At 25.8% G+C, this 22,635-nt stretch overlaps 2 protein-coding genes across 7 annotated transcripts in view; one reads left to right on the forward strand and one right to left on the reverse strand.

The window, feature by feature from the left end:
• LOC126905604 (E3 ubiquitin-protein ligase MYCBP2-like) overlaps positions 1-14,517 on the reverse strand; it is a 136,636-nt gene extending 122,119 nt beyond the window's left edge. For 2 of the 6 annotated variants that reach the window (XM_050685476.1, XM_050685481.1), the window contains exons 1-31: positions 13,713-13,943; positions 13,585-13,642; positions 13,305-13,520; positions 13,098-13,251; positions 12,843-13,030; positions 12,263-12,398; positions 11,993-12,165; positions 11,393-11,575; positions 11,095-11,310; positions 10,569-10,935; positions 10,348-10,506; positions 10,057-10,273; positions 9,765-9,928; positions 9,458-9,652; positions 9,264-9,395; positions 8,992-9,197; positions 8,741-8,924; positions 7,926-8,067; positions 7,521-7,813; positions 7,019-7,146; positions 6,820-6,954; positions 6,038-6,129; positions 5,779-5,959; positions 4,943-5,162; positions 4,739-4,876; positions 2,480-2,631; positions 2,036-2,413; positions 1,737-1,946; positions 1,537-1,674; positions 1,293-1,471; positions 967-1,216 (exon numbers count right to left, since the gene is read on the reverse strand). In XM_050685476.1, coding sequence (XP_050541433.1) covers positions 967-1,216; positions 1,293-1,471; positions 1,537-1,674; positions 1,737-1,946; positions 2,036-2,413; positions 2,480-2,631; positions 4,739-4,876; positions 4,943-5,162; positions 5,779-5,959; positions 6,038-6,129; positions 6,820-6,954; positions 7,019-7,146; positions 7,521-7,813; positions 7,926-8,067; positions 8,741-8,924; positions 8,992-9,197; positions 9,264-9,395; positions 9,458-9,652; positions 9,765-9,928; positions 10,057-10,273; positions 10,348-10,506; positions 10,569-10,935; positions 11,095-11,310; positions 11,393-11,575; positions 11,993-12,165; positions 12,263-12,398; positions 12,843-13,030; positions 13,098-13,251; positions 13,305-13,520; positions 13,585-13,642; positions 13,713-13,783 — 5,655 coding nt within the window. In that variant the 5' untranslated portion in view covers positions 13,784-13,943. Of the gene's footprint in view, positions 1-279; positions 501-569; positions 824-966; positions 1,217-1,292; positions 1,472-1,536; positions 1,675-1,736; positions 1,947-2,035; positions 2,414-2,479; positions 2,632-4,738; positions 4,877-4,942; positions 5,163-5,778; positions 5,960-6,037; positions 6,130-6,819; positions 6,955-7,018; positions 7,147-7,520; positions 7,814-7,925; positions 8,068-8,740; positions 8,925-8,991; positions 9,198-9,263; positions 9,396-9,457; positions 9,653-9,764; positions 9,929-10,056; positions 10,274-10,347; positions 10,507-10,568; positions 10,936-11,094; positions 11,311-11,392; positions 11,576-11,992; positions 12,166-12,262; positions 12,399-12,842; positions 13,031-13,097; positions 13,252-13,304; positions 13,521-13,584; positions 13,643-13,712; positions 13,944-14,147; positions 14,206-14,275 lie in introns of those variants that run through there. The other 4 variants (XM_050685477.1, XM_050685478.1, XM_050685479.1 and 1 more) reach the window with 4 other exon arrangements.
• A 4,314-nt stretch (positions 14,518-18,831) lies between these two features.
• Positions 18,832-20,634, forward strand: LOC126904981 (ubiquitin carboxyl-terminal hydrolase 47-like). The gene is made up of 6 exons (XM_050684385.1): positions 18,832-19,254; positions 19,339-19,692; positions 19,796-19,917; positions 20,021-20,205; positions 20,274-20,445; positions 20,503-20,634. Exons 1-6 carry the CDS (start codon positions 19,122-19,124, stop codon positions 20,632-20,634), a joined length of 1,098 nt encoding a protein of 365 aa, XP_050540342.1. The 5' UTR covers positions 18,832-19,121.
• The last annotated feature ends 2,001 nt before the right edge of the window (positions 20,635-22,635 follow it).

Here is a 22,635-nt window from a genome sequence, read left to right on the forward strand (position 1 = left end):
CGATAGGTAGAGTGATGTCGCATTTCAATAAAGTCGATACGCACATACCACCAAGAAATGAAAGTTCGGTTTCTAGATGAAGCAGACCATAGCCAGTCGTTTGGGATTTACTCAACTCTTCGGCTTCGTATCCAATCACTAGACATCGAAATCCGTATCGAGAAGCCTTATCATTTTTCATGTAGTCTGAAGCCGTTTCCATAGAAAACATTACCTCGTTTCCTGTTAAAAGATATGATGGCGTCAACAAAAAATTTAGTAAAAGTACAAATTACTTACCAGGCAACATAATAGCAGCGAAAGGCCATTCTAAGGGATCATTACTGAATTTTTTTAACACCGGTATGTACGGTGTAGTTCCCACTCTTTTGTTGTCGTCATCTGTATTAATGTCTCTATAGTTGGGAATGTAAAGTTGTAAATAGTCTTCTATCTGAGCCGTACAACTACGTGGATCAAACTCCAAACATAACCACTTGACCTCATTTGGAAATTTTACTCTAAACACCACAATTTTAGTTTTGTTTAATTTAATGTAAAGTTACAATTATAAACGTCAGTCAACATACTTGTAATTCGATACGGTGGCGGCTTTGTAAGGATGATTGCTTTCTACCCAAGCATAATGATGAGAAGTAGTCATGCCTTTAAGATCCTTGATTTCGCTTGTCTGTTGTTTTGACTTTATTATTTGTTTTGGACTGTTGTCTAATTTATCGTACAAATCTTTATGCAAGACGTCTAACTTGTCAGCGGCAAATAAATTTAGAGATGTCACAGCTGGTAACAACTCTCTAATTAGATCTAAAACGTGGATAGCGCTCTGTAAAAAACATACGACAATAAAATATACTTTAATCACGATTTTAAAGTATTAATGATTATCATTATATATTAATATATTAGTGTAATTATATAATATTAAATTATTATGATTTTTAATTAAAATTAAAATCATTTTTATACCTTGGCATCTTTTGAAAATGAAGTTAATGGTCCAATGTGTGCTAACACTAGAGGTAAAAGAATATTTACCATCGCTGATTCTCCTAAGTATTTATATACAAGATGATCTTTTTTTATTTTTACACTTCCGATATTCAATAGCTCTAATAACTTTTTTACGATAGTAGTCAGTATACCTAAAGTATTTTTTCGAATTTTTAGTTTATTACAAATTTTCTTTTCATAATCGCAATTCTTATCGTGGTTATTACTAAAAATGCATACATGAAAGTCTAAGTTAAACAAAATCTTATGACGAAATTTTTGTATAAGATATTTCTACTTACCTATAATATAAGATGTAAGGAATTTGACCGCGAGACTGAGTAGTTCCATTCAAACTTAAGGAACATGTGTTGAAAGAAAACTGGGTGTTATCTTGTCCTTTGACACAACTCAATCCCATGTCGCCATTATTTGTTCGACCTCCATAATTTCTCAAACGAATGGCATACTTAACTCTTTCCTGTAAAAATCAACTCATTAATTTGTACCAATAAATAAGGTTTTAGATATGTAAACACTTATTACTTTTATTCTTATCGGATAATCGAATTTCACATCTACAACATAATTTATTGCACTATCATCAGGTCCAAAAGATCCTCGCGTTACAATTAAACTTTTCCATCGATTTCCATGAGGTTCATCAAACTCCAATTGATTTTTCTATACAAATAATGGTTGGAAAATATTTAATTTAGTTAGTAATTTGATATAAATTTACTTACTTCAGTAAGCAATTCAAGTTCATATTCATATGTACCAACGCCACCAAAAACTCCACAACCCGCTATTGCTATATCAGAACGATCTACCCAAAAGCAAATAGCATCAGGTGATCCATTACCAGCATTCCAAGTTTTGGTTTGGTTAATTTTGGCGAATCTTGAAGGTGTAGTCAAAAGTATTTCCCTTTCGTTAGCTATTTCCATCCCATCCTATGATGTTATAAAAACGTTTAAAATTATTTTAATAACGTAGGACTGAATTATCATTGGAAGAGCTAATTAATTAACTAAGTTTTTACCTCTGGTAGTATAGCTTGAGATGACAGTTCGGCGACAACTCTAGCAACTAAATGCGAACAATTAGCTGCAAGCATTTTCATATCATTTTCTGGTTTTTTACCATTTAATATGGAATTTCGAACTGGTGTAACTACTATTTCGAGAAGTTGAGAGAGTAAAACGTCCCAGTTTGGTTCATTTTTAAAATTATGTTTAAGCGTAATTGTAGCTGCATTGACTAAAATCGGGTAATAGTGTTGATAATCTAAATTATCTGATATATCAGAATTTTCATTTGAACTGATTGACTTTAATATAGGTATTAATTCTCGAAGTCGGAACGTTGTTGTGCAAAGTGCGGCCACTATTGCAGTAAGAAGTTTATTCCTATGAAAATTCTAAAAATAAAAATTTTAAATAATAATAAGAAAATTTGTAAACAAATTATTGAATAAATTTAATACCTGTTTTCTATTTAAGTGTTCCCAAAGAGAATTCAACTTTAAACGTGGAGTCGGGTAAAACGCATGATATAATGATACAAATGTAACATGACATTCATCTAAAATTTGATTTAGACATTTCATAGATCTCATCATTTTTATGACGTCATTACCTAAAACATAGTAAAATATGTACTTCGTATTTTAAATCATTTAACGCAACATTATTTATTATTCAAATATAACAAAATTCACTTCGAGACAATTTAAATAAATTTTTAAATAGACTAAATTCATATATGTAACCATACAATACGCCTATAAAAATATATTAACTAATAAGTTTTAAATCAATATTCAATCATCATCATCTCCTCAAATAGTTATGGAAGATATATCACAACTATCTGAGGTCGTCTCTACCTTACGATTTGACAGAATTTTTACACCGGCTATCGAACCTCATTAAAGCTATAGTCAGTAATACCAGTAATATTCAACTATGCATTAAAAACGAAATAATTAATATGCTATTAATTATTTATATATATATATATATTTTTTTTTTTAGTTTTATTAATCTTAAAATTAAAATATTGATAATAAGATGGCCTGTATAGCTCAGTTATTAAAATAAATTATATTTTTAGTCTATACAGTAAAAGTTGAAGTTATTTCAGTCTAAATACAAAAGTATACAATATGATTTATTAATGATTACAATTATAAAACTACATGTACCATATGTTTTTTTTATAAAATTTTACAAATCCAAATGTTATTTATTTTTATGAACTTAAGTTAATATCCTATTTAATGTAATAAAAATTTATTTTTAAAGGTAGATTTTAAGAATAAATCAAAAGTTAAATGGGAACCTATTTTTTAAATTGAATTGAAAAATAAAATTTTAACTAGTTTATAACCAGATTTGTATTATTACTTTTAAAGTAATTATACTTTTCAGTTAAAGGCAAGAATGAAACGCAATATAGAAGATTTCTTCTGTGATTTATGGTAAAAATAGAGCATCACCTATCACTTCTACGCTCCTCATTTTTTTAAATCTTTAAATACTAATATCTCAAAAATAGTAAAAATCTGATAACTCACTAGTTATGCCAATTATAAGTCACAGAACTATGTATCTATACCATAAACTATGTCTCATGAAATATATTCAAAAATATAAAATAATCTATAATTTTTTATTTTCAAAAACAAATAAAACTGTACATATTACTAATTGAGAAAAAATAATTTGATTTTACCCTATCTCTAACCCCTTAAGTAAATAACCACTTAATTAAAAAAATGTCTGGTTGATAACAACTTTTGAACCAGTATTTTTGTAGATATTAACATTTTAAAATGAAATTTTAATTGAGGAATCATGACTATTTTTATTATTAGGAATTCTGCGCTACATAGTCATTTATCTTGGTATAAAAATATAAATATCTTTTAAATTAATAGTTCAGTTATATTCTTAATATTAAATATTATGCAGTTATAATCCATAGTCCATGTTAAAAATAATTAAATTTGTATATTTATAATTAAAAACTTCTAGTTGTTATAGATTTATTAAGAGATAAAAAATAGGAATAAAACGCATTTGTTTGGCATATTAAAATCTATACATTTTTCAAAAGATATATTAGTACATTTTTTTTTGAAGAATAAGATATTATGTTAGTTAACAATATCATTCACCTAATACAATAAATCTAGATTGCATTGTAACTATAAATTATTATACATTCATTATATGTACAAATTTTTTAAGCATAAAAATAGAATATATTCATTAATATATAACAGCTTAGAAAGTATTATGATAAGTATAATTATTTAATAAAATTTAGAAATGAATTTTAAACATATATATCAGAGTAGTTACATGTTTGTATGCAATATTAAAGTTTATCCTTTCCATATTTTATCAGAATTTTAAGAGTTTAAATCCTAACTCAAGTTTGTGCCAAAAAAACATAGATTGATATATTTCACCTAATAAAATTAACTAATACGACTAATAAACTAATAAACTTAATAGAATTAACCATATGATTTTTTTATTGTAGATCAACAATAGTAGCATGTTAATTTTTATTTAAATTTCTGTAGAGAATCAAAGAAGTTTTATTTTTCAATTTTTATGCTTTTCCGAAAAATAGACTGAATATGACATACGATAGTCTAGTTCTGTGGTACAGATTTTATAAAATGGNTAGTCTAGTTCTGAGGTACAGATTTTATAAAATGGTTAATACCAACCTTTATTTTCCAAAAATATTCGTTCAGTTTTTAATATTTCATTTGGACGAGTATCTGATAAAATATTTTGTAATAATTGTCGTACTTCTACAATACTTTCAGCCAGCAATTCATTTTCAACTAATTTAATTTTGTCAACTTATAAAATTAAAAATACAATTAATTTATTAAAAATTATCAACAATTTTATTATTTATACCTTACCTTGATCAGGGTATATTTCATAAATGTAAGACTTTAATAAATGAAAACACGCTTGACTTATATAAGTCAAGCGTTTAAGTTCACATAGAGCTGTAAGGTCCGTTTTTGTCATATTTCCAAAATATGTTTGCTGATTGTATGGAAGACATATTTCTGATATGATTTGAATTATTGTTGTCCAAGACCATTGTAATAACTTTATTAAAGAATTAAAACATTCCTAAAAGTTTAATCAAATACAGCATTAAAATAAAAATGTTTTAATAGAAATTCATCATGTTAAATTTTACTTTTAAGAAATTTTTAGACACAATTTTTTAAAAATAGTGTTTTTAAATACTCATATGATATTGTTAGTCATAATAATCTTGTTGTTTTATTACAGCTATAAATAGATATTATAGAGATTGTATAATTATACATTGCTTTATTCGACAGAAAAAACAAAAATTACCTAGTAATTTAATAAAAGTTTTACACAAAGTTATAGTCTATAGATAGGCGGCAATCATTGATTATAGTTTATTGGATGCTTTTGAAGAAAAAAAGATGATTAAGACATATTGAAAATATTTCTGCCTATGAGACCTAATAGTCTGGGTGACTTTCTCCCTCTGATATATTTAACATAGAATCTTCTTTAAAAACCATAGAGAATATAATTTTTTTTTGATAAATCATTAAAAATACTACAAAAATAAATATTGTTTGATTATTAATTCGTTTGAGTGAATTGATATATTCCCTAAGAAATAAGCCTAAATATGATTTTTAATGCATAGTGTGAATGAATAAAATGTAAAAAGTACTTTTAATAACTTAAATTTCTTTAATACCTTGTTAACATTGCGTGAAAAAAATTCACTCAACATATGAGTATCACTATTTGCTGTATGAATAGTTGATATTGACAATGAATCAGGAATAATAGTTCTATATAAAATTTCTGGTATTTGACCGGCATTTATATCAGTTCCATTGTTTGATTTACGAGAGGATTTAAATGTGAAGGTTATTCTAAAATAAACAATGAATAATATTTGAAACATTTTTAACTAAAACATGTACAATTATTAATAATTGAAAATAATTTACTGTTCATCACTAGTAATGCTACACATGCCACTAGAGCCACAGTCACTTGATGGTCCATTAATTCTTGCACAAGCTACATACCAACGGTTTGCCTATAATTATGAATATGTATATTTATTTATTGATAAATATAATATAATATCAAGGCTATTATGTTTGAAATATCATTTTTGATATTTTCTAGTGTCATATATTTCTTGATTTATTAGTTATTAATTACATTTTAATTCATCTATTATACCTTAAAAGGATGTCAATTTTATTTTTTATTTTTAAGTGACATATTTTTACAAGCTTATTAAATAAAAAATGATCTAATTAAGAATGTGACTGGTAGATAAAAACTTTAGGATTAGTATTTCAATGTTATTAATATTTTTCCACTCCCACTATTATAATTAGGAGGGATGAAAAATGTCTAATGATGAAAATTGCCATACTTGCACCTAACCTCCAGTCTACATTTCTAAGGTATAAGGAATGATTAAAAAAAGTAATTAATAACTGTTAATTCAAGAAATATATGATATTAAAAATTATCAAATAATTTTCTTAACATAATTAATATTTTAAAAGAAATTAAGTGTCTGTTATAAAAAGAATCACAGTGTACTTTCAGTTTCTACAATCAAAAATATTTGATGACTAAATAGTAGATTAATAAGTAAAAATTTTGTTTAGTTCAAATGGGCAGGTATATTATAAATGTTTATAATATAAAAACATATCTAAAAATTAAATTTTTTTTTCTTTTTGAAAAAATATTGTTTCTAATATCTTACATAAAGGACTACAGGTTCATCAAATATTACTGGATGTTTTTGTCTAGGAGCACATTCATAGGTAAGCTCATCAGTTTCTGTCATCAACTCGCCTTCTGATTCCTGATCACCACCATCCAAACCAATATCATACAACTAAATGAAAATTATATTGACCAATTACTTAATTATATGAACTTATAATAATGAAATATATTACCTTTAGTTTTACTGTGTATTCACCCCTTCCTCCAAACAAACCAAATCCAACCAATAGTATATTGCAATCAACGGAGAAACGAATAGCCTCAACTGAATGACCAGAGTAACCCCAACCTCCACCTAGGCCTGGAAATAACAATAAAAATAAAAATATTGAATATTTCTTATGAAATATAATGTATAAAAAAAATACTCATCATTTATTACCAGTTGTAATAAAATATTACCTTAATACAATAAAAAAACCAAAACAAAACATATATGATGGACAAAAATGAATAAAAAAATTGTTTGAACTAAAAGATAAATGTAAATTTATTTAGAATAGAATAATTTTAGGGAGAAATTTAAGTTAAGTATTTTTATAATAAGAATCTTAGTTTATTGTTTTCTTTCAATCAAACATACATAGTTTTGACTTAACCCAAATCAAAACCTAGTTTTATTGATATTTCATCAGGAGTCATTAAAATTTTATTAATACAAATTTGTATACAAACTTGCAAATCTATTTATGTGCGAGTAATCTTTCTTTGATTCATTTACAGTTGTTATATTTGATGTGTTATATTGTGATGATGACATGCCATTAGAAAACATACATGAATTTTGCCCTAATATATCCATACATGTTAATAAATTAATTAAAAGTTGAATTCTAGAAATGGATATTCCAGCAGTTGGAGGTAATGCCAATTCATAACTTAATGAAGTACAACTATTACAGTACTTTTTGCTTAAATTATTAACATTGTAACATGTTACAGTAGCTTTTTCGTTAGACTCATTTAAACTGCAACAATTTCAATTTAGAACTAGCAAAATTAATAGTTCTTATAAAAATATTTTAAATATTTATCAGTTTTATTATAATATCAAATTTTACAACTTTAAATAAATCTTACTGCCATAAATTATTATATAATGTATCAAAACACCAAATTCCATTGTTATTTTCATTAAATTGTACTTGATTATTTCCCGAATGACTATTGCATGTACCATCTTGCTTATTGATAGCCAGGCATTTATTTGTTGTCATCACCACTAATAGTAAAACATAACATAATGTAAAATGTTGTGTAAGTATTTGTTTACTTAATATTAACACAAAATATCTAATAGATAACATAACACATTAAAAGGGAAATAGCCCATTGTTTTTTGAATTAATAATAAAGTACATAATTATTTCTAAGTAATAATTATGTCATTTATATTGTAATATAGTTACAAAATAATGAGTTTTATTTATTTAATAATTAATGATTAAAATATTCATTAATATTTATTTTGAAATTTAAGTAATTATTATTAAAATTATTTTCATTATAGAAATTTAGCTCATTGAATTCAAATTTATATAAAACAAATGTAAAACACTACATTTTCAGAAGAGCAAAAAATTGAATATTGTTCTAAAAATAACATCAAATAAAAAATAAAGTTATTTATTATTTTTTTTCTTTACACATTTAAAAAGCTGTATATAAAAGAAAAATAGAAATGATCTTTTAATTTTATATCCAACTACATTAATTATTTATTGCTTGATCTACTGTTATTAAAAAATCATATTGTAAAAATTATAGGTATTTTAAAAAACAATGCAGAATATATTTTTTGATCATACATTATATTATTATCACTTTGTTTTAGAAGATATTGCCGCCTTTAATTGAAAAATAAAAATGTTTAATTAGGTAAAATTATTACTTACAAATTGTATCATTGTTAGCAACAATAGATAATATTTTGCTGTTTATTAGAGCTTCATCAACTTTTACAATAGTCTGATCACCACAACACATTACTTGTTTTGCTTTTCTTGTATGAGGAGGATTTATATCATCCACACTTAAGGGTACATGATTACATCCACTATCACGACCCAGTTGACTTTTCTAAAAATTATTAAAAATCCAATTATAATAACAATAAACTGTTATTATGATTAATATATAAATTTACTAGGTAACTCCCAAAAGTGTAAAGTTTTCCATCCTTTGATACTAATGCAGTGTGATTACTGCCCGCAGATGCACATATAATAGGATATTTTAAACGTGGTATTTTTAATATAGTTGGACCTTTTTTACTAATAGTTAAACTGCACCCAAGTTGTCCATTTGAATTACTCCCAAAAGTAATAATTTCACCATTATTTAGTAATAAAACTAAAATTAAAAATATATAATGTAAACAAAGTTTTATTGAAAGTTATTTTTATGTTTTTTGATTACCTGTATGATGAAGGCCACAAGTTATTTGAACAACTGGGCAGTCTGAAGGTAAGAATATACGAGCTGGAGGTAAGGATGTTACTCTAGTACTATCTCGTTCAACATCACTACCAGGATTACTAATAGTATCATCTAAATGTAAAAAAAAATATATACATATATATTTTAAACCTTTTTAATTTAAAATGAATTACCCATAAAGTTTCTGGGTACAAGACTGTTTTGGCCTTGAAAACGGATATTAGTATTATTAGCTGACTGAATACCAATATTAGAATCATATTCTTTTACAGAATCATTTTGAAGTAAATGAAAATTCTGTTCCTGCTCTCTTTTATTCAAATGTGTTTTTAGGTGATCTCCTAATTTTGCTTCTTGTTGAGTTTTTACTATATAATTTATATAAATTATTTATGTTAAGATAAATAATTTGTAAATAATGTGAGGCATTGTTCATAAAATAAACTTTTTATCATTTTAGTGAATGATAAATGATCTTACCTCCAATACCAAAAATTAAATCAAGTCTCATCATTCCTGCTATATCTCCAGTACCATTTGGTCCCAGTATCGCAAGTTCTGAATTATCTTCCACTTCATGAGCGCATACACGGCAACAACCACAAATGGAGCATCCAGAATCACCCTCTCCACAGCCACATTCACTAAGTAAAATATTAAAAAAAATATCTTAAATGATTTTTTAAGCAGGGATTTAAATTAATAAAATTAAAAATAAATAAAATTAGCCTCTCATTTAATAAACTTTTGTTTAACGTGTAACAAAACTTACTGGCCAGGTTTTCGATTTGACCGTATGCTACTTAAACAACTGATGCTATATCCTGTACATTCTCTACACACAGTGCAAATCATACAAACTTCATGTTTCCAAATATGTTTTCCTGGTTCACATATATCTCCATTAAATTTATCATCATTCATACTACTTTGACCATTATAATTGTTTATCTGTTCTTCTGGTTCAATATTGGATTTATTAGGATAATCTAGGTAAAATAAAAATACAAAATGAAGCAATAACCTTTAAAAAAAAAATAATAATAATAATAATAATACTCACTATATTTACTAATTTGTGAACCACACATTTCTCTTCCACACTGTCCTTTATTATTAATTCCAAAACTGTAAACATGTCCTTTAACACTTAAAGCTATCGCATGAGCTTTACCTAATGCTATTTGAACAATTTTAGCATTTTTCAAATCTCTTACAAGACCTAATAGTGAAGTATTACTATTAAAGTACTTATTACAACAAATAAAATTAAAAATTCTATACCAGTATTCTGATCACAGTAAACTACATCTTTTCCAAACATATATAATAACCCATCTTTAGTTACAAGTGCTGTAGTCCCATTGTTACATGCCACATCAATTATAAATTGACCATCTAATTTAGTTATTTTTTTAGGTTTATTTATCCTGGGTTGCTTTTTATATCGCCCTTGATCACCATCTTCTCCACGCCTAGATATACCCAAAAAATATGCCGAACCCATATCACTTAGTATTACACAATGTAATCCATCATGCCCAGCAGATACTTTTACGATTTTACATAAATTAGGTAGAGTAAGCTCAGACCACAAAGAACTGTAACAGTTTATTGTATTTTGTCCATCATTTTTCAACCATTGTATTGCCTAGAATTTTATATATAAAAAAAATTAATTAGATAAAATGAATTTAATAAAAATATAACACTAATATCCTGCCTGTAATTGCACCAGTGTACTAATTTGTAGAAAACATTTATGATTTCAATCTAATAACACATTACAAAAAATATGTTTTATAATTACCTTTCCAGATTTAAGAGATATTATAAAACTATCTTTTAAAGAAGCAACAGAAACAACCTCTTCATCAGTAGCGTTGTTAATAGCACTTTCAGCTGTGATAGAATCCCAAAGTTCTGACACACCGTAAATTCTAACATTACGACGACTCAGCATCAAAGGGACTTCATTAACAAGTTTTCCAGAGCTAGGATCTATACTTTTTACTACATAGTTATTCTATTAAACAGTTATTAGAAGAAATAAATTTTTAAAAAATTAATTTAAACAGTTTATACTAAATATATAATTATATACTCACAACTGAATATTCTAAAAAGCATAATTTGTCTTTATCATTGAAAACAGGTTTACGAGATAAGTCTAATGTAACAGAAGCATCTATTTGTACACATCCTAATTTTTTAAAGGTATCTTTATCAAAGAATTCTATTTCTTGTATGGTTGATTGATTCATATTATGCACTCTTAGGTAAAGTAATTTCTTAGAAAAATAATAATTAGACATTTATTAACAAATTATATTAAATAATTTTTATGATATTAATTATTTAGCAAAAGTAAAATAAATAATTTTGTTAAATAAATGTCAAGTACTATTTTATTGAGGGAAATTAAGCATGTATTAAAAAAAAATAGTTAAATGAAATAAAATATTAAAAGCATATTATAGTAGAAATATAAAATAACACAATGTTTCTTTTATTTATTCTCAAATATTCAGTGTAAAACTTATAGAGAACTGAAAAGTAATTTTTAAAATTGCTTAATCATTTTTACTGAACATTTTATATGTCAACTAAGTATTTTCAAATAAATTGATTGAATCATCAAATTTTATAAACTTTTAAAATGTTATGAAAAATTTAGTCATTTAAAATTGTATAAAAGTATTACACACTTGATAAAATCCAAGGCAAACATCTGAAGAATTCAAAGAATAGTTAGTTGTTCGAGCAACTTTGACATAAGGATGACCACTTACTGTCCCACCAAATCCAGTTCCTATTTTGTGAAAACCGTACTCTGAATAAATGTATAAATAATCTCCATCAGAAGCTAAACCTTTAATACCTATATAAAATGTATACATAGGTTACAATAAATAATTTTTTTATTTAACTCATTTGTATAATTAAATTTATCATTGAAAAAAAAAATTATCACTAACTTTTAAGATAATTTAAATTCAAAGTAACTATTTCAGATGATTTTGGTATTCCATAATTAATCCAGTCAGGTATCTCATAGTCACCATGTGTAATAACACGAACACATTTTTGTAAATTGGTTAATACTTTTGGCAACTAGTATGGAAAAAAATTGATTACTATTGTTAACATAATTATTTAAATATTAACATATTTATTAGTTTAAAAAAATATCATTTCTTAATCCTTATTTTTACTATATTTATGTTTTACAAACAAATATGTACGTATGTTTATATTATTAACTGTAGCGAAATTTTTTGATTATAAATTATTATATTAAGACTAAATTGAAAATTGAAAATTTTTTCCTATTTTATGGTAGAATTCGATTAACTTAACTATAGACGTTTTTTGTAACGTCTCATTATTATAATTTTGCACAATACTTATGACCAAAACTTTTAAAAGTAAAAAAAAAACACAATTTTGATGAGGGTATTTGCTTGATGAAAAAAAAAAACACATTTTCTAAACTTTTTTAACATAAATTTAGAGATTTAACACCTATTCAAAACTTTATACTTAACTATAACTTACAATAATTTTTTTAGGAGAAGAATCTGGAGGACACATAATCAATGTTGTAAGTGTGTTTAAAATTTTACCGGTATCTCCTCGAACAATTACTAAACTTATAAGACAGGAACATGCTACTGCTTTAAAATTATAAGTACTATTATCATAGTTTCCAATAGCTAAGTCTAATAATAACTCATACAATGGATCTAAAAACATTAGTATTAAAATAATTTAATATTTTAAATGTATATTAAACTAATAAAGATTATTCACCTATGACTTCAAAAGGCTCGTCTTTTAAAGCTTCAGGTGACTGATATTGAATAATATCCAATAATGCCATTAAAGCTTTTGTACAAATATCAGGAGATGAAGTCCTACTTTCTTTTATTAATTCAAATACACTGCGCAGTCCAATACCAACAACCTGAAATAATAATAAATTATTCATCTATACATTAATGTTTATTCAAAATTTACTTTAGGAATTAATATTTCTGAAGACACATTTGGTGCATTCCCGAATGATTGTAGAGTCTTAGCAAGACATATTGGAGCTGATGAAGACATCCAGTATGCTTCATCAGATTTTTTAGCATATCTGTCAAACACAGCATAACGAGCTGCTGACAGAACTGCAAAAGACGATGCATTTTCAGAAAGATACATTGTCCATCCACCATCTTGCTGTAAATGCTGTAAGTCAATTTTAATTTCCTATTTAAAAAACCATCAAAGATATAATTTTTAAATTTCTTACTTTATAAACTTTTGAGCCCTTTTTAATTTTTTGGACATTTTTTTTATTGATTGGTTTCCTATTAACACAAACACTTTGTTAGTAAAAAAAAAATCAAATATCTGTTTAAAATAATCAAATTTCCTCACTTAGATACTTCTTGGGCTTCTTGAAAAAATCGTTTATACAGCAATTCAATTCCATCCACTTCAGGCAACATGATAACAGACGGTCAAGACATGGTATGATGTGTTACTGTTAGCTAAGAACAGCTTCGAAAATAAAAAATAAAATGTAAAAGAACAATTTAAGAATTCATAATATCGATTAGTTTTACCGGGTTCCCGGTTATCGAATTTCAAATTGGTGTTGATAAACAATGAAGTGCGAAGAAAGGGGCTTTGATAGTGGAACCGACCAATCGATAGAACTAGATCGATAACATACTAATGCCATCTACTANAAAAGACGATGCATTTTCAGAAAGATACATTGTCCATCCACCATCTTGCTGTAAATGCTGTAAGTCAATTTTAATTTCCTATTAAAAAAACCGTCAAAGATATAATTTTTAAATTTCTTACTTTATAAACTTTTGAGCCCTTTTTAATTTTTTGGACATTTTTTTTGTTGATTGGTTTCCTATTAACACAAACACTTTGTTAGTAAAAAAAAAATCAAATATCTGTTTAAAATAATCAAATTTCCTCACTTAGATACTTCTTGGGCTTCTTGAAAAAATCGTTTATACAGCAATTCAATTCCATCCACTTCAGGCAACATGATAACAGACAGTCAAGACATGGTATGATGTGTTACTGTTAGCTAAGAACAGTTTCGAAAATAAAAAATAAAATGTAAAAGAAACAATTTAAGAATTCATAATATCGATTAGTTTTACCGGGTTCACGGTTATCGAATTTCAAATTGGTGTTGATAAACAATGAAGTGCGAAGAAGGGGCTTTGATAGTGAAACCGACCAATCGATAGAACTAGATCGATAACATACTAATGCCATCTACTGGCAAATTAATAAAAACTACTTTGATTTTAAATTTAATGATAGAGAACACTATACGTATAATATTTACTACTTATACTGACACAAACTAGTATACTTACATAAAAACATAAAAAAACATTAATTATGAATAAAACTATCATTGCTTAATATTTTACAACCAGCGTAAAAATTTGGTTTCGCTATACTAATAAAATATCCGAAATATTTTGTCATGAATCGATATTTTTAACAATAAAAATTCAAAGATTCAAAAGGTGATGCTCTTTAAAAAAAAGTTAATAATTTGTAGGGCTTGGATTTATATTCCCTAAAAACATAAAAAAAATGTTCATAAACTTCTGAATTATAAAAATTCCTTGAAAGTATGAAAACGCTCCAAAAAAATTTAAATAAAATACTGGCACATAAAATATTAAAAATACTCTACAAAATTGCTATGAAATAAAAACTTTTCTATTAAAATGCCATAAAATAAAAAATACAGAATAATAATGCCAAAAACAAAAAATATACTTTTTTTATTTTTATAATTTTCTTTGAAGTTGTATTAAACTATTATCAATACATAATAAAAATATGGTTTTATATTTTCAAAATTCATTTTTGAATTTTCCATTAAATAAATCGAATTTTGGGCTTCGAATCTAGGATAATCTTAAAATATAGAACATGCATTATTGAATTCCTGGCCCTAGTTATTTGATATTAATCAATGTCAAAAATTTTGAGATTTTTCATTGACTTTTTATTTAACCGCTTAAGATTTAGTGGTTATAATTGAGACATAATTTCATCCAATTCATTTTATATTATATTAATTTTATATTCATATTAACTATTTTTTGATAATTTGACTGTAAATGTTTTTTTCGTCTAAAATAATATTCTAATAAATAAAAATTTGTTCAAAGTTAATAACAAATCGAGAATATCAATGTCAATTTTATAGGATATGATCCGTTTAACGGTTTTTAATTAAAGTATTCGATAGTAAAAATATGTTGTACTTCTATGGTAGACGATATATAATTTAAACATTTATGACTTACTTAACATAAAAATATATGATTGTAATTTTTTTAATAATTACAAATCATCTACAATCATCTGAATACAAAATTAAGTTATATTTAGATTATGGCGATATCGTAATCAATCGATAATTAAGTTTGTTTAAATATTGAAATAAAATTTAGTCAAATACTTTTTAAATCCTGCAAACGTGTTAATGCTTATATTCAACACTTCGTCGCTTCCATTTAATTGTTCGAGTACATTATAAACAGCTACAAATTTTCTCAGGAGAGCGATATAATATATCGCTCTCTATTTGTACAAAGTAATAATTTTACTTAGTACAAATCTATACGACGGTGACANATTATAAACAGCTACAAATTTTCTCAGGAGAGCGATATAATATATCGCTCTCTATTTGTACAAAGTAATAATTTTACTTAGTATAAATCTATACGACGNACAAAGTAATAATTTTACTTAGTACAAATCTATACGACGGTGACAGTAATTTGTGAGCCTATTGAAATTGCAAGCAGTGATGCACAAGTTCATTATATAATATGTTGCTATTATTATGCAGTTGTTGAACTTGAATCCGAATTTGGACGACCACCATTGAACTGTAACAAACATATGGTGTACGAAATGTTTGTGGTTTTATAGTACGATGAACGGTTGCAATGCATCAATCATTTACAATGCTTTTCGGTGGTATCCATACTACCCATTATAGTTACTGTAAAGCATACGGAACACTCGTTACCGCCACTACCATTTAAGACGTGACTTTTTAAAACATTTAGTTTTTACGCTATGGTTTTGTTGAATTAGTGGCCAAAAAGAGCGTTCACGCTTAAAAGATAACTTACCGTTATCTAATATATAAAGAATCCAATTTCTTATAAATAAACATTATTTGTTTGATAATACTTAAAACGTCCTTCATTTTAATTAAACACAAGTCTCGGAAATGAATTCTAATTACCTTTGAGCAGAAAAACTTTATTATTAGTAAAAATCTCATTAATTATTTCAAGAATTATTAATTAATTAGAAAAAAGTCAAATTTGTCATCTTAAACCATGCTTAAGGTATGATGATTTTTTAATGGAGCAAGTTTACATAACTTAGCTTAATTATGGTTGGGTTGAGTTGTATGTACAATGTATATTTTCCATATTAAGAGGAATTCAACTCATGCCCCCTTAAGAAATTTTGAATATATTATACAATTTTTTTATTAGTTTACTCAGTAATAATAATAAAAAAAACTATATTTGTGGCGTAAAAATATTTAAAAGAGGAAATCCACCTCATGGCCTTCTATGGTATGATTCGGCATAATTATTAAGTTTATTATTATTATTTTTTTATTAACTAAGCTAGTTTAGCTAATAATGAGCAAATTATACAAATAACGAAAAAAAACAACTTTCCCAATTAATTTTTATTAAAAAATCTCACTAGTATTCCCATAACTTGAATAAAACACATGGAATATCAAATATTCTTCATTCAAGATGTTTTTATTTAGCCATTGCAAAAAAAAAAAACCTATCACTGGGGGGTCGCAGCACAGTGGTGACGTGGCATAATTGGATCAAGTATAATGATATTTGACAGTGATTCAAAATAATAAAAAACGCTTCGATGTAAATCTGTAGATAGTGTTTAATATTAAAAAATTGGTGGATTATTCCTGATTACAAGTTTTATGATTTATAAGAGTAATATATGAATATATTTATAATATATAAATATATAAAGGAAAATGGTTTTATTAAAAAAAAAGTATGTCGAATGAATGAGGTATATAAATAGTATTTATCATAAAAAAAAATTGTATTTATCCATACGTTTTTTCAAAAAGTTATAGCATTTTAAAGTTAAAAATATAAAATCGAGAATTTTAACACAAAAATAGGATTCAGTAGCCATTATCACTGTGAATACATAATAAAGTCCGAAATATTTTTTTTTATAATAAAGAATATTAAATTAGCTTTAATTTAAGCTATATATAAAAGTGTCAGAGTTTCCTGAACACTTTCAAAAGTTAGGTTGAAAAAGTTTTAGTGAAAAGTTATCATTTTAAATTACCCCTTATGGGTGTATGGTAAAGCGTCATGTTTATAAAAAAAATATACAAAATGATAGGTAAATACCTCACGTATTTATAAAAAAAAAATTATATCAATTTTGTCATTTTTAAAAAATTTATGGTAATTTTAAGTAAAAAAACATGAAAAAATGTCAAAAATTAGCAATTTTTTAATTTAAATTTTTTTGGAGATTACCCCTATTAAGGGAAATGAGGAAAATTTTTTCAATTTTGAGGGTAATGTCTTCGACTAGATAAGATTTGTGATCTTTTGACGTATTGTTGAAAGACATCGGTTCAGTGAGAGCTGAGAAAAAGTGGTAACAGACACAAAAAAAAAAAAAACACCTCTTAGTAAAACCAATACCTTCTCAGCTTCGCATCGAAGCTAAAAATGATTCGTATTTAGTATACTTTTATTTTAATATAATAATAATATATTTTTTGAAGTTTATTACATAAATCATGATCACATAGTTTAAAAAAATGTACTTGTTATATAAAAAATTTAAATCCTTGGTGATAGTCGTGTAAATAAATGAATTAATACAGTACAAATAATTAAATTAACAGTCCAATTTTGTAAAGTTTAATTATTTTATTTTACTATATTGCGCGTCGTTATAAAACTTAACAAATTGTATTCTTATGCAAAAATCTTTATCCCTAAGTATAATCATAGTAAGCATAAAAAAATTTATTTCTTTTAATTAAGTCATTTTTTATAAAAAAAAATAAAAAATTTTCTAAGGAAATCTATTTAATAAAAGATTAGTTCTTGTCTTTATTAAACGTATAATGGGTTTAAAAATTGTTCACAATACATTAAATAAAAGTAAAGCATTATTCGGATTACTGAAAGGAACATGGACTTGTGTAAAAAAATTATCTTTGAAAAAATGTAAGTAATTAAAATTAAAACTAAAAGTTTGTAGCTTAATTCTTTAACGAACTTTAGCAACTAATAAAAAGAACAGTGTATGGACATATAGCAAAAATCAATTACAGCAAACATATAAAAAGTGTTTCTGTTGCATCTGCATCAAACTTGATGCAAAACAATCAGACCACGAAAAAAGCCCTAAAGTTAATAGTAATAATAAACCCGAAATTAAGAAAACGATAAAAGAAGAGATAGTAAATTTGACGATTCCATCAAATCTTGATGAGCTTAAAGCACGTATATTATGGTTTTTAATATTATTATAAATACATTACCCGTTTAAAGTTGAATAAACAATACAATAGCTATATTTTGATAATAACATAATTGCGTTTCCCTAAAGAGAGTTTATAACGCAATCACCATTATAAGACTTTAACATCAATAATTTTTAAACTTATAAATCCACATTTTGAATTTTTTCTAATAAAGTTAATTATAATAATAAAATTAGATATATTCTTGGTCTATGGTATTCAACACTTTAAAATCTACCCTAAGTGTTGAAAAAGTTGTGGAAACTCCTCCGCAAAAGAACCAAGAACCAAAGGAACCACTGTTTAGTCTACCTCCAAAAACTGAAGCTAAAAATGTTTCGCCAGGTAATAACAGTTTAACTTTTAAAATATGTATTTGGTAAAGAAAAATGTTCAATTATAGCCAATACTTTATAAATTATTTTTCAGTGTGCCGTGGTATTAAAAACCAAGGGGCAACTTGTTATTTAAATTCTTTCATCCAAGTCTTGTTCCATACGCCGGAGTTTCGTAACGAGTTGTTGGAACTGACATTCCCTAATGATTCCGGTGACGACAATTGGTTTAACGTAGCTTATCAACTTCAAAGGCTTTTTGTAGAACTACTTGGACCTGACACATCGGCGGTCAAGACTAATGGCTTAACAAAAAGTCTTGATTGGACTCAGAAGGACACAGATATCCAGCAAGACGTCCAAGAGTTTGGTCGTTATTTTTTGGGCATCTTGGACGAGAAGTTGCAACTTTCATCGTCCGCTAACATGATTAGTCATTTATTCAGTGGCAAGTATAATGTATTTACTATAAAAATAAACATGACTGTTTTTTTAGACTTGATTAGTATTTTATTAGTTCATCGTGTTTACTATTCATTATCATGTTTCAGGCATTCAGGTCGAATACCTTACTTGTACTATGTGCAATATAAGTAAAGAACAGTACTCCACATTTTTTGATATTTCTCTGCCTATTCGCTCTATTGATGGAAAGACATCATATGACTCGCTGGTAAATATATATAAACCGTAAAATTATATGTTTAATGTAGAAAAAGCAAAATTAAAGTTAAATTAATAAATTTGTTTTTTATATTAATATACTTGACTAATAGGAATATGCAATAGAACAATATTTAAGACCTGAAATATTAGACGAACATTTTTGTGACATTTGTGGAAAAAAAAGCAAATTTCTAAAGGGACAAAAATTTAAAGAGCTCCCATATATTTTATGTTTTCATCTAGGTAGGACTACCTATAACATAAACAGTCTAAAACCTGTAAAAATAAATGACAAGTACGTAATGTTTATATAAACGTAAAAAAAACATTGTTATGAATTTTTGTATGAAATTTTTTTGTCAGAGTATCTTTTCCATTTATCATTTCAATGGATGTGGATGGCTATAATTCCATATTTGAATTATACGGAGTGATCATTCATAAAGGTGAAGCCACTTTTGGGCACTATTACTCATACATAAAAGATTTCAAGTCGGGACAATGGTTTGAATGTAATGATGATATTATTACTACCGTATGTATTTACATTTTTGGAAAATACCACAATTATGAGACTATAACTATTACACAGATACCACCACATAAAATTGAAAGAGCTTTTAGCGGAAAATCAAGCGCATATATGATAATGTATCGACTTTTTGATAGAAACAGAAATCGAGAAGCTTACACAATTGAGGAACTCCCAGCGCATTTAAAGTAACAATATTTTTACTTATGCATCCATTTAATCAAATCCGTGTACTTTGTCATAAAAAAACAGAGTTCAACAATTACACAGCAAAATGAATAAGAAAAGCCTTATTCTATAGAGTAATACTTTTTTCAAATAAATGAATAACTTCAACCACAAAATCCTCCAGGAAATTAATAATTATGTTGGCTTTTCATAGTCATGGTATACACCAAACATATTGAAAAAACTACTTAATCAAATGGCTTATAATTATTATTGGAGGTAATACCTATTTTTAATTAAAGTAAAAAAAGACGAGTTATTAATTGATTTGCATGATAATGAATACGATCCATCAGTGTTTTTGAGGAGAACGTCTCATATATTTAATGGAGTATATAATATTTATATTTGAACAAAAATATCCTAATCTTGCGTATAGTTTGAATAAACTTAATGAATAGATAGAGCCTAAACAATTTGAGAAATTTAAACAACCATAGCCTACATTAATAATTTCAGGAAATCATTAAACCTTTTTAAAAAAATATTGAAATGTTAATTGTAATATTACAATGTATTTATAATATTAAATTTTATTAGACGATACTAAGAAAACAAAAAAAACTTTAGATGCTCTATTGATGAATAAATTGAATGCTGATAGTCCTGAATAAGTCGCATATTATAATGTAATTTGTGTTCCTTATTAGTTATTTGTTGAATTACCTTGAGAAGAGCTAATGCTTGAGTGGTATAAATTGGGCATACGATCCGTAATTTTTACTTGCATTTATATTCTAAAATAAAACTAAGAATATAAGTTAAATACACATTTATAAAATTATAATTAAAATTCAATACAATCTACTATGTCATTTTATAAAAACTTTTATATTATACTTTTGTATGTTAATAAAATATTTATATTTAACTAATTATTTGTAGTTTATGTTATAATCAGGTTATATTTATCAAAGAATTAAATATCGATTAATAACTACAATACATAATATACTATGTAGTATAATATATTAATACTACAATATAGTACGCTAAAAAATAAAGACGAATTGCAACACAGTTAATGTCGTTACAATTAATAAATAAAATTTAAAACCAATTAGTTTCAAAATTTCTCGATTTTAGAGTAATTAATTTATACTCTGCTAAAGTTTTTTATACTAATTTAAATAGAAAGAATCCCTAAAAAAAATAAAGATATGACTAGAATTAAAATCTGCTTTTTGGTTGTACTCTGCTATGTATTTTGCTACGTTATTTCTTGTGTCATTATACACGATTATTCCACTTCTAATCGACAGATTTTGCTCAAAAATAAATCAAAAGATCACAAAATGCATCTTGTTGAAGTAATCAGCAGCATCTGCATATTTTAGAGATTTTTAAGTAATGCCTACAAGTATGGCCCTCATTGTAATTAATCCATTTGAATACAAAGCATCAGCTTCCAAGATTACGCTAGGGATCTTTAGACTACGTCCTTCTGACTATAAAAAGCCATTTTTCTCCGTCAAAATCAGTATTCTTTCGGTAATTTAAAAGAATCAAATAAGACATTTAATTTAAATATATTAGAAATAAGACTCAGGATTTCAAAATCAAAAGGATTGGGTTAACAAAATTTCAATAAAAATTATTAAGAAGTCTTGTTTTAATTATTATTTTCAGAAAACATATTTATTAGGAAATTTTATTCCCTTCTATACACTATACACAGTATGGTATATATAAATATCATTTACACGTTCTATCATAATTTTCATTTTTCTCACGTTACAAAAGTCTACAAAACAAACCATTATAATCATTTTGTATAACATTCCTCAAAGAAATATTAAAATCGTATGCGGATCTTGTATACAGCTACAGAATTATTGTACATGGGTTAGTTAATTATATTGTAAAACCTAAGCTATTTCAACAAGAATAAAAATAACAACTACTTAGAGTGTAAAAAGCTGTTCATTCTTTAATACTATTTTTATATTAGAGAGGCAACACATC

Source organism: Daktulosphaira vitifoliae, unplaced genomic scaffold, assembly GCF_025091365.1.
Source record: "Daktulosphaira vitifoliae isolate Bord-2020 unplaced genomic scaffold, ASM2509136v1 Scaffold_4, whole genome shotgun sequence".
Taxonomy (NCBI): domain Eukaryota; kingdom Metazoa; phylum Arthropoda; class Insecta; order Hemiptera; family Phylloxeridae; genus Daktulosphaira; species Daktulosphaira vitifoliae.

What these genes read in the sequence shown, in the direction of transcription:
- LOC126904981 (XM_050684385.1), top strand. Translation starts at nt 19,122, where the DNA reads ATGGTATTCAACACTTTAAAATCTACCCTAAGTGTTGAAAAAGTTGTG. An exon ending in AGCTAAAAATGTTTCGCCAG is followed by an intron (nt 19,255 to 19,338) that starts GTAATAACAGTT and finishes ATTATTTTTCAG; the next exon opens with TGTGCCGTGGTATTAAAAAC. An exon ending in AGACATCATATGACTCGCTG is followed by an intron (nt 19,918 to 20,020) that starts GTAAATATATAT and finishes CTTGACTAATAG; the next exon opens with GAATATGCAATAGAACAATA.